Source organism: Arvicanthis niloticus, chromosome 19, assembly GCF_011762505.2.
Source record: "Arvicanthis niloticus isolate mArvNil1 chromosome 19, mArvNil1.pat.X, whole genome shotgun sequence".
Taxonomy (NCBI): domain Eukaryota; kingdom Metazoa; phylum Chordata; class Mammalia; order Rodentia; family Muridae; genus Arvicanthis; species Arvicanthis niloticus.
In genome coordinates this window covers 766,588-778,913 of record NC_047676.1, presented here as the reverse complement: position 1 = coordinate 778,913, position 12,326 = coordinate 766,588, and the positions used below count along the sequence as shown (strand labels likewise).

Genomic DNA, 12,326 nt, shown 5'->3' with positions numbered 1-12,326 from the left:
GATCTGAGCCTCCAGGCCCTATATCCAAGGTACATGGTGTCCTTGCCAATAGGGGACTTACCTTTAACTTCTTGGAGGCAACTAAAAATAATAACAAGAACCTACAATGTTTTGGGAGTCTTTTGGACAACCCTGACCAATGACTCAAAAGAGCACTTAACATGCTTTGCGTGCTGGATAGTTTTATGTCAACTTGACACAAGCTAAAGTCATCTGAGAGGAAGTAACATCAATTAAGAGACACCTCCATAAATTCTTAACTGCATTAAAAATATTTGTCCTTACACCCATAGATAAGTGTAGCTTTCACCCCTGCAACAGACAGAGATGACTACAGAAAGCCACAACCAATCAAAATGAAGAGAAAAGTGATCATTTTTCTGCCCAACCCCAACTGGTGCATCTACAACACAACCCCTGCAGTAAGTATTGTAGAAGGGGGCAGAAAGGCTGTAAGAGCCGGGGAACAGGACATTTGCTGTGAGGTTGCATCTCCTAGAATGTCAGGGAAGTTGCATCTATGAAATCTCATCAACATGGCTGCCTAAACAACAGCTATACAAGGACAACACCAGTAAACATGCTAACATGATATTGGGGTCTCAATCTAGACAAAGAACTGCAGGCAACTAATGAATGTTGAGAATGAATTAGTCTTTCCCAGGCAAGAGAACTGATAAACCTTTTAAATGCAGATTGTCTCTGTCCTCACACAATATAACCAAAGTAAAGCAGAATCTCATGAAATCCATGAAAAAGTTCCCAGAACTACTTAACTAATGTGACACATTAGTCATGTGACACAATATAAACCTAGAAACCTATAGCATTTCTATATTTTACCATGACCAACAACAAAATATTAAAGTTAAAAAAGCCCATATATAGAAACAACAATAACAAAAAATACTAAACATCTAATTATAAGTCTAACATAGACAGGATCCATGAGATGAAAAATGGTAAAACTCTGCTGAAAGTGATTAAAGACCTAAATAAACAGAGACATACATCCTGTTCAGGAGTCCACTCAAATTGACTTCAGTTTTAACAATTGCAATCAAAATCCTAGCTGAATTCTTAAAATATTTTTTATTTTATATATACAAGTGTTTTGCTGCTGCATGTGTGTGTATTAAGTGCAGGAAGTACCCATGGAGGCCCAGAACATGGCATCGACCCCCTGGAACTTCAGTTACCAATGGTTTTGAGCTGCCATGTGAATGCTGGGAACCGAAGCCAAATCCTCTGCAATAGCAGCAAATACTCCTAACCACTGAGCCATCTTTCCAGCCCATAGCAGGAATTTTTATACACATCAATAAGACCATTCAAAATGTATGTGGAAAGACAAAGTAACTAAAACAGGCAAGACAATCTTTCTACGATATTTATGCATTTTATGTATATGGATGTTTTGCTTGTGTGTATGTCTGCACACCAGAAGAGGCATTAGTTCTACAGAATTACAGACTATAGATGGTTTGTGAGTTGCCATGTGGATGCTGGGAATTGAACTCAGGATCTCTGGAAGAGTTCTCAGTGCTCGTGATTGCTTGAGTCATCTTTCCAATTCCGGCAATACAATTTTGAAAGAAAACGCAACTGGAAAATTCATGCCGTTAGATGTCCAGAACAATTTTACTTACTTCAGTACTGGCAATGAGGAAGTGTGGTAGTGTTGATATGCCAGACAAAATTCAGAGAATTCAAAACATAAAACTTAACAAAACTTTGAAGAATGGATCAGTAAGATGGCTTAGTGAGCAAAGGTGCTTGCCACCAGGCTTGGCAACCTGAGCCTGATACCCAGGACTCACATTGTAGAAGAAGAGAATGGACTCCTGAAAGCTGTCCTCTCATCTCCCCAAGCATGCCCTGACAACATACATACATACACACACACACACACCATAAATAAATAATAAATAAATAAAATAATGTAAAAATAACTTAAAACTTAAAACTTTGGAAAAAAGAAAAGAAAAAAAATCTTGTGATCTTGGGATAAAGACTTTCTACCTGTGACACTGAAATCATGACCAACAAAAAGAAAAATTAATAAATGACTTTGTTAACAATTAACCACTTATACTCAGTACATCACTCTGTCAGAATTAAAAAACAAGCCACAGACTAGGAGAGAACGTTCACAAATTTTACAGAGGACAGGTGTCCAGAATGAGCTCTTTAGACTAAATAGTAAGAAGGCAAAAAGTATGGTTTTATACATGCAAAGGATTCAAACAGTTTAGTAAATATAATACATGGGCAGAGAGAAGGGAAGCTTGGCACCCTCAGCCACGAGGAAATACTAGTTCAAACCATGAGATTCCAGTATACACATACCAAAATGACTTCAAGTGAGAGAAATAACACCAAGACAACTCAAGGATATGGAGAGCTGAGAACCCTCTGAAAGCATCTTTAGCCTTGTAGTTTGAATTCCCTGTCCCAGAAATAAAAGAAAGATTCACACATATAACATTCCTGGTTCCAGACAAAGCACGCCTGGAGACATGGAAGAAGGAGTAGAGGGAGGCGGTGAGGTGTCAGAGTGTGGGTGGAGCCTAAAAGGGAGATATAGAGGGAAATACAGATATGAGGAGGGAGACAGGACAGGAGCGGTAGAAACACACGTACCCTGGTTAGGACTTGGGTCAGACAACTTAAGTATCCTGGGTGCTGTGTGCGTTCTCTGTGTTTTACAGTTCAGTATAAAAGTTTGAGGATGATTTTTATGAGTCTGGATTTTTTTAAATCAATCTTAATTTTGAAAAGATATTTAAGGGGGCTGCCAATTTTTTTTCTAAGAATAAAATTCAAACCAGGATACACTTTAAAGCTCCGATTTTACTAGCCGTGGCAGAAAGATCAATACCAGAGAAAATACAGTAGTGCTCAAAAATGTGCTTTTTTTTAAAGCACATAATGGTAAGTGATAAAGTTGCACATTTCTTCAACTGCAGGATTCTGCTCCCCAAAGAGATGTCAGTCCCACTGGGGTCTATCCATACTGCGCCACAAAGAACTGAAACACATCACAGGCTATTCCGAGCAAGCACAGCTTGCTACATGTGGGCGGCTTTGAGCATGTGACTCCTGTGTGGTTTAATTTTTTTGTGATTCCTTTTTATTTTATTTTTATGTGTGCTGGTGTTTTGCTTACATGTATGAGCCTGTATGAGGGTGTCAGACTCCCTGGGGCTGGAGTTACAGACAGTTCTGAGCTGCCATATGGATACTTGGAGTTGAACCAGGGTCCTCTAGAAGAACAGCAAGTGCTCTTAACCTCTGAGCCACCTATGCAGCCCACCCTGTGTACCTTTTTAAAGTGTAGGATTTATAAATTCATCAAACTCATTAAAGGTGATAGAACTTAGAGATGCTTTCTCACCCAAGCCCTAGACCCTGTCTCCCTTAGGTACCCTGGGTGTCCCCAGAACCCACTGGATGCTGTAGAAAATGCAGCACATACAATGTCTCAAAGTTGCTTGTGGCTAAGGTAGACCCAGAGCACTGTTCTTCAACCATAGCTCACATAGATTGGCTACAAAGGGCAGAGCTAGGAGAGCATAAGAGACAAGAAGAGACAATTCAAAGTATATCTGAGCCATTAAACAAGTGCAGAAGCCCATACAGAAGACAGGTGAGTCCAAGTCAACCTTCTAAGGATGAAGCCTGGCACCTGGCTGTCTATTATCCTCTTCTTCCTGGATATGTGCATTTTCTAATTAAAAAAAGAAAGAGGTGAGAGAGTGTCACCCTGAAAGGTGCTATTCCTTCTATGGGCTCTCAATATTCCTACTCCCTCTCCTAAAGTAGGCACAGACAGAGACAGTGCCTCAAATCTGACAGGTGGCCTGGCGGTGGTGGCGCACGCCTTTAATCCTAGCACTTGGGAGGCAGAGGCAGGTGGATTTCTGAGTTCGAGGCCAGCCTGGTCTACAGAGTGAGTTCCAGGACACCCAGGGCTACACAGAGAAACCCTGTCTTGAAAAACCAATTAAGGGCTGGAGAGATGGCTCAGTGGTTAAGAGCACTGACTGCTCTTCCAGAGGTCCTGAGTTCAATTCCCAGCAACCACATGGTGGCTCACAACCATCTGCAATTAGATCTGACGCCCTCTTCTGGCTTGCCTGAAGACAATTACAGTGTACTCATAAATGTAAAATAAATAAATAAAGTTTAAAAAAAAAAAGAAAAAAAGAAAAACCAATTTAAAAAAATCTGACAGGTGATGAACAGAAAGCCAGCCTTTCCACAGCACTGAATAAAGAACAGAACTACCAGCTCCTCCCACTGTATTGCCAAGAGAGGCTCACCAAGGGCCTGGCCCAGTGAGGATTGAGGATAAAGGAATACAACTGTGCCCTATGTCATGTTCCTACCAATTCCTGGTCTTACACCAGACTTCAGCCCTCAAAGAACGTTCTGCTGGATTATGTCCTGAGATGTCAGAGACCAAACTTGAACAGCTCAGAGAAATTCCAGCACAAAAAAACCTTGGGGTTCACCTCAGATGAGAAAAAGCTCCACCTAATGGAAGTTCTCATCAAGCCTGAATGCCAGTTTGAAATGCAAAAATTGTCAGGCCCTATTTGTGCAGGACCCTGGATAAACCACATTAGAAACTCAACATTGACTCTTTTTAGTCTTTAATTTGGAAAATAAATGGCTTAATATTTAGGTTCTTTCACCAGTGAGTGAAACTGGAGATTATGAGATGGCAAATGAGTCTCAGATTTAGCACAAGGATGATGAAATTCTTAACTCCATAGTGAAGTTGGTCTCTACCCACGGATCTCAGCTTAAGCAGTCTTAGACTAGTCTGACAAACAGCTCATGAAGGTATTTTGGTGCCTTTCAGCTTCTTCTCTGGAAACACACACACACACACACTCACCAAACACAAAGCATGTGTGTGTGGTGTTGCAGTGAAGTGTGACTTACCTCCAGCAGCAGCCGTCCTTCCTGCACAGGGAACCCTCTGTATGAGTGGTCTTCAGGTGACAGGGCTGGAGCTGACCATACACAAGTCTCCTGCAAGGCTGTCAGGGAAGAATGAACAAATAAGTTCTCTGCAGAGCCCAGGCCTGCTAGTGGTTCTTAAGTCCCATGTTTCTGTGTTTCCCTGACTTTTACCCAATTGGTCTTGCTGTATGTCCAACTTGGGCCGTGCTATTGTTCTCAACAGGATATGCAGGATCTCCATGAAGTCCTAGAAAGCTGTATGACTGGCAGGAAGAGCCAGTTGAAGTTCTAGGACAGCATGGACCTGGAAGGAGCCTCATGTAAAAGTGTACCCAAACTCATGTACTATTCTGCCTCATCTTAGAAACTGCTCTTGGCTTTCCTGTCTACCCAGTCTTGAGACAAAGTATGGCTTCCTGCCAGGTTCCCTCTATGAACAAGGATCCAAGGGTCCCTGAAAGTACCTTCTGAGATCCAGTACCATTGGATCCCAACACTGCTGGTAGTTACCCTTTGGAAGACAGCGTGTCTGTCATCTGCTCCCAGGCTAGATCAAGGCCCCCAGAATCCACCCATCTCCTATACCCTCATCTCCCCTGGAAGGGAGCAGGCTGAATGCTCTCACCTGGAGGTAAAGGAAGTCCCCTGAGGATGCTCACCCCCTCCAAAAACTGTTCCTAGATGTATGAAGATGCCCACCCTCCTGGTACCCCTATCCACGATGGCTTTAGGATGGAAATTTCAAGGTTCTCTTACTAAGCTGGATTCTAGTCTATGGCAAGCTCTACCATCCAGGAGACTCAATCCCAGACAGAAAGTTCCATTGTTGAGGAGCACAGCATTCTTAAAAGTAATCTCACTGTCTGTTCACAGCCCAGCTCATGCTGAAAAGGATGGGTTTGCTGGGCCATGCATATTATTCAGAAATAAAAGTAGCATTTGAATCAAAGTTCTATTATTTTTGTATCCCATGGCTTGGCCTTGGCAAACCCTGATACTCAGTGGTGGTGGTATTGTTGGGCAATTCTTGTTTAGAATTTGAGCCTCATTGTGACTCCATGTCTCCCTTTTTGAGTGGTTCCTACCAGTCTACCATCAACTGGTCCCATGAAACTGAACCCCCCCCCCCCCCTTTCTGGAGCTCTCAGCAACCCCAGAGGTTTAAGGCATCTTGGAACTTGATAGTTATCCAGGCTCCCAGGCAACTCTACTACCCTGGGATCCAGATACTGTTTAACACTCTGCCCTACCACACAGCAGATCCACACCTGGTCCTCAGAGTTAGCCTTTCTAGCTTCATCCAAAGCTGTTGTTTCTGTGGCTGGCAGCTTCCACTGTTCCAGAAAGTCCATGGAAACTACACACAGCCCTGCCCACATGCAAGGGTTTTGGCAGGGTTTTGGCAGGGATGAAGGACCCTATGTAACAGGCCACCCTCTCCTAGGACCTAGGAAGCCCAGGAAACTGTGACCCCAAGTGGCAATGACATGACCTTTAGGACCTGGTTTCCTTCTCTTCTATTTTTTTTTTTTTTTTTTTTCCGAGACAGGGTTTCTCTGTGTAGTCCTGGCTGTCCTGGAACTCACTCTGTAGACCAGGCTGGCCTCGAACTCAGAAATCTGCCTGCCTCTGCCTCCCAAGTGCTGGGATTAAAGGCGTGCGCCACCACCGCCTGGCCTCTTCTACTTTCAAAAGGCACCATTTCTCACCTGTGTCTCCCTCAACTAATGAGACTGGGTTTTCTGTTTGCTACACTAAGCAAAGAAAGTACCATTTTCTTTGTCAGAACTCAGATGCCTCCTGGGAAACTTGAGCCTCTGATGCCTCTCAGACAGTGGTTCTCAACCTTCCTAATTGGTGTGACCCTTTTATACAGTTTCTCGTGTTGTGGTGACCCTCCAACCATAAAATTATTTTTGTTGAGACTCTGTAACTATAATTTTGCTACTGTTATTAATTATAATATAAATATGTTTGAGATAGAGTTTTGCCAAAGGGGTTGTTGAACCATGAGTTGAGAAACGCTGCTCTAGGAGGGCAGAGGGGTGGAGGAACGAGACTCCTTAAAGCCAATCCTTCTTCATCACTTAACTCCCTAGTCTGGGCCTCCTACACCAGATACATTAATACATTAAGTTTTTAAATGTGTCTTCAGGAGGCCTCCGGGGAGGGGGGGTCTACTTTATCGTTTCCCTCTTCAGGATCTGTTCTGCTTCTCCTCTGGCAATAGGGAATTTAAGAGACTAGCAACCCTCGAGGGCATCCCCAATCCCCTGGAAAATGTGCCATGGAAACTGCAAGAGTGAAATAAATGAGCTGCTGTCTTCACCTGCTTGGGGTTGAGGGATGGGTGAGAACAGGACAGGAAGATTCAGCCCTTGAGGGTCCGATATAAACCAAGGCACCAGCGGGCGCGGGCAGATTCCCAGCAGAGAGTTTCCTGATGGTCTGTCTCCCTGCGGGAGGAGCACCGTTCCCAGCACCTCAGAGATTGCCCAAGGCTTCCACAGGACTTAAACAAGGATGGCAAAGGAGCTAGTATGCATGTTGTGCCAGACAGCTGAACCGCTTGAGCACAACCCACAATTTGACCAAATCCTTAGCGCCACCCACCCCTAACACACACACACACACACACACACACACACACACACACACACACACACACACACACACACACTCCAACCCCAAGAGCCAGCTCCGCCTCTAAGCGCTGCTAAATCCAGCCTAGGCTGAGTTTCTGGGACTCCGCCACCCCCATCGCGTGCCTGGCGCCTCTGGCTTCCTCCTGTGGCCACAAGCGTCACGCGATGGCTGCGATTGCGTGCGAGCGAATGGGGCCCCGCCCGGTAGACGTGGGGGTAGATTGGTTAGGGGCCTAAACCCCAGGGAAAGGGACAAAGGTGTGGCGGGGGACCTGGGTGGGACCTGGATGGAAGGGTTTTGGATTGTTGCACCTCTAGGTCGGGTCCAGTGAACTGCCTTGCTTCGGTAGCCGGCCAGCCAGAGCAGGGTATCTTTTCTACGAGTTAAGGGTTGTGGAGGTCACTGAGACCCCACACAGTGGAGCTAGCTAGTAAGTGTGTAAGAGCCAACGGAGAGGTGCGTTGATCTACGCGCCTCGGAGTCTGCTCACTATTTCCCTCTGCTTTTTTCACGGCCCGACGCCCCCTATAGGCCTTCCCCTCCCCAGCAGGTTTCTATGCCAGTGAGCAGAAAAGTCTTCAAGGCATCAACCACAAGTTTTTACCAGCTCTGTTCTGCTGTGGCCACTGACAAAAAAGAGGGACCTACTTGGGCCACTCACATGGAAATGAGCTGGATCCCTGTGCGTTGTGCCCAGCTTAACCTAAACCCACGGTTCCCTGTCAACCCTAGTTCTTCCCCCTACAATTGTAGGTGTAAGAGGACCAGTAGGTCCCTACCTCAGGAAACTTAGTCTCTTGAGATTCTCAGGGCCACTTGAAGTCCCCAGTTGGTCACAATCAACTGAAACCAACAAATCTTTCACTTCTCTTATTTCCTGAAACCTTGAAGTAGTTTATTTGGAACAGCAAGAATTTGAAGAGTTACCATGGAGGCAGTTGAAATTGCCACACACAGCAATGCAGAGAGTGCAGGCTACGATGGGAACCAACTCCCTAATAACATATTTCCCTTTCTCTACGACTCAGCAGATGAGTGGAACCCCATTGGTGGATGCTACACACATACAAATCTAAGGACTTCTGGGTATCAGTTTAGCAAAATGTTCTCTGTGGTGGAGATACAAGAAGTCTGGACCATCTCTGCTTCTGGGTGATACTATAATGCCTGAAAATGCCTTACTCTCAGTTTAGTGATGTCAATTCCTACACCAGAATGGTGTGTCTGATCAGGCCAGCCATTCCTATAGTTACTTTCCCCCTAGACTTGCTATGGGCAGAGACAAAGCCTGAGCAAGATAAGACTGAGCAAGCCGACTGGAGCAGAGATGTTACAGAATTTTGGCTAAAGTTTCCTAAGTATTTTCTAAAGCTAACATTTATTTTAGATAGTCAGTAGATAGAGACATGGGTCCCAGGCATAGCAGGAAGGAGGGTACAAAATGGATAGGAGAGAAGCAAACAGGGAAAAGGAAAGAAGAGGAAGGGGTAAGTGAGATGCTTCTATTCAACACTCACCCAGACTCTCCTGGTATTTAGCTGGACTGTCCTCCTAGACAGTTGCAATCTCTGATTCAGCTCCTGGGTAAGAAAGAGGCTTGTCTGGAATTTCAGTAAGCCAATCGACTTTAGTGTCCCAGAACTACAGCTGGGAAGGACACAGGCCTCCATTAAGACTCAGTCTACAGCACCACAGTCTACCATGAACAGAAGACCCAAGTAAGCAGTAGAGCAGAAACAGGGTGGAGAGACTTAAGACGACACATTGTCCAGGTCCTTTACTAAGATCATGTAGTGCTTCAAGGTTCTACCAGTCAAAACCTACCTCACATCCTACTTCATGTGAAGAAGGTGTAAGGACCCACAGACTTACAGGAACATTGCCTCAGTCCCAAGGTATGCAGCTGTCAGACAGGACATGCAGAAGATTCCAGAGGGCAGGAACAAATAATCGTGAGGAAAACTTCTGGATTCCTGGCTACCCTATCTTGAGAAAGCTCCAGAAGTGAAGTTGCCTAGCTATGGATTCCCTGAGAATGTCTTAGTACTGAAGGGGCTGCCATGGTGACATCAGGAGTTGGCTCCACAATCCTGTAATATACTCAAGGAGCCCTTTTGTGCACCTAGGATGCTCAGTCTCACAAAATATGAAGTGCACGGTGCTCATTTATGACTAAGACGGCCTGGTGATTCCCTGATGCACCTGCCAGGGATCAGGGCAGAGGATTCCTGTCACATGCATGGGATCTCATTGATTTGGAGAAAAATCCAGGAGTCCTTAGAAAGGACAAGTCTGATCCTCCTTGTCAACTAGCTTCAGATGTTGGAGTGAACAAGTCCACATCCAAGGACAGTGCCCAGGACCATGGCTAAGGTTGCTTTGAAACATGTGAGCTTCCCAGTCACACTGCTTGCAATGTCTGGGGGTACTGCATATAGGGTATCATCTGAATCAGTGTCTAGCGAGGCAGGTAAGGCTTTCCTAGTGTGGATGGTGTCACACAGCTGCTGAGGCCTGAAGAGAATGGAAGTTGGTGATGGGAGAAATTTCCCTATCCTCCTGCCTCTGGGTGAGCTGAAACACAGCCTCTCATTTACATCTGCTCCTGATTCTCAGTTTGGACTTCAGCTGGATCATGACATTCATTTCCCCGGGGTTTCCCATGGATTCCGTTTCCATGACCACATGAACCAGTTCCTCACAATTCCTGCCCATGATGATCTATTTCTCTAGGGAATCCTGATAAATACATGTCTGTCTTAGTAAATACACATCTGTCTTCATTAGGGTTTTACTGCTGTGAACAGACACCAAGATCAAGACAACTTTTATGAAGGACAACATTTCATTGGAGCTGGCTTACAAGTTTTGAGGTTCATTCCATTATCATCAAGGCAGCATCTAGGCAGGCATGGTGCAGGAAGATCTGAGAGTTCTACATCTTGGTCCACAGGCAAACAGAAGAAGACTGGGATCCTCAGGCAGTTAGAAGGAGGGTCTCAAAAACCACCCCCATAGTGACATGGTTCCTCCTAATAGTGCTACTCCATGGGCCAAGCATATTTAGACCACCACAACATCCAAGGCTGGGTTGGGGTAAAATGCCAATATTTCAGCATCACCTAGAAGCCCAGGCTCCATATTGTGTCTGATCTCAAGGCTCCAAGCTGTATATTAGGTTGGTATCCTTTGTGCTTGTTTTCTCCTCCAGCAGTCTAAAGAGTTTAGACGAGTGTAATGGATCTATGTCCCTGTCACCCTAACCTAGCTGCTAGCTGTGCCTTACCTGGAACTTTACCAACTACTAGCCTTTGGAATCTCTGCAGTGACTACTAATGTACTTTAATAAAGCTTCTTAAACACTCCGATCTTCCTTATAGCCCACTGACCAAAGGTAGGAAAGAAGAAAGGTTAATAAGAAATGGGGGTGAAGGTGGGGAGAATGTGGATCGGTTTCGAAGTATTTCTTTGGAGTGATTCCAAACTCAAATCAGTAATGGCAATCCAATACAATTGGCAAACACCAAGCATGAATCAGTAACAGCAGCTTGATTCAGAAGAAAGCCTGAGGCTCCGCCAAATCAGCACGAGTACACGGAAGCTGCAAGAAGCAGCTGGAATACCATGAGAAGTTTTTGGAAATTTTCTCTCTACGAAGTCACGACAAGCGATGGTCAGTGAAGGCCAGCAAAGTGTTGCAAGGTAAACCAATGCAAGAACACCCTCTCACCTTCTGTGGGGTTCTATTTATATCCTTTCCAAACATCATGTGCCTTCTCAAGTGTCCACTCCAGTAAAACATCACATACCCTTTCACCAGATAGCTTCCAGAAAAACACATTTCTGTTCCAGCAAAACATCCTCTCATAGGACAGCTTCCAGAAAACCATCACATGACACAACTGGATCTTCATAGAAATCAGAGATTTCCACTTCATAAATCCATAGCTACCTGTCAGCAAATTCATAAATAACAGCAGCATGGAGCTTGCTTGCCTGCCTGCCTGGCAGTCATCTGAGTCTTCATCTTCACACAAATAAACTATACATCATTATAGGTCACCAGCTCCTATCAGGGTTTTTCTGTAATTGGGATCAATAGATACAGGGTGAGTTTAGTAAAACATCCTGGTATCTGAATGTCAGATACACAGGTCCTACAAAGACATACCCACTTGCTCCCTGTAGTTGCTTCCACCTTAGCATCTGTCATTATCAATCTCTGACTTTATACAGCAGAGACTGAGATACCATATGCAAGCCAAACATAAGGAGCAGGGAGTCAGAGAAGTTCTACTGGGGCTTGGGATGATGTCAAAAATGTGAGGTCATGTAAGTCATCTGAGGGGATAGCCTTTGAGTAAAGATCTGGATGAAGCAATCCTAAGATGGCTAGAAAAGGGGGCCCTTAGCCCTAAGGAAGAACCAGAACCCCAAATAGACAGCTGTATTACCAGGAGAATGGCTGAGAGATGGTGGCCTTTCAGGACAGTAAACTAGTAGGTGGCAATGAGAATAGAATGAAGCACAGGGTCATGGCCCCACTCCTAGGGAAGGAGAGGGTGAACAGAGTCCCTGGTGACTGAAGCACCCTAAACACCAGTAACCTCAGCTATAGAGAGCCTACAATTGCCATATATGCCAAAACAGACATATGACATGACCTGGTTTCATGGACTGACTCTATCTTCTCAACCTCAGAACCT

At 44.8% G+C, this 12,326-nt stretch overlaps 1 protein-coding gene across 1 annotated transcript in view; it reads right to left on the bottom strand.

Moving 5' to 3' along the window:
* The window catches only part of Ahrr (aryl hydrocarbon receptor repressor), a 76,882-nt gene that overhangs the window by 36,363 nt on the left and 28,193 nt on the right, over window positions 1-12,326 (bottom strand). The window contains exon 4 of the mRNA XM_034523281.2: window positions 4,954-5,051. Within this exon, the coding sequence (XP_034379172.1) occupies window positions 4,954-5,051 (98 nt within the window). The remainder of the gene's footprint in view (window positions 1-4,953; window positions 5,052-12,326) is intronic.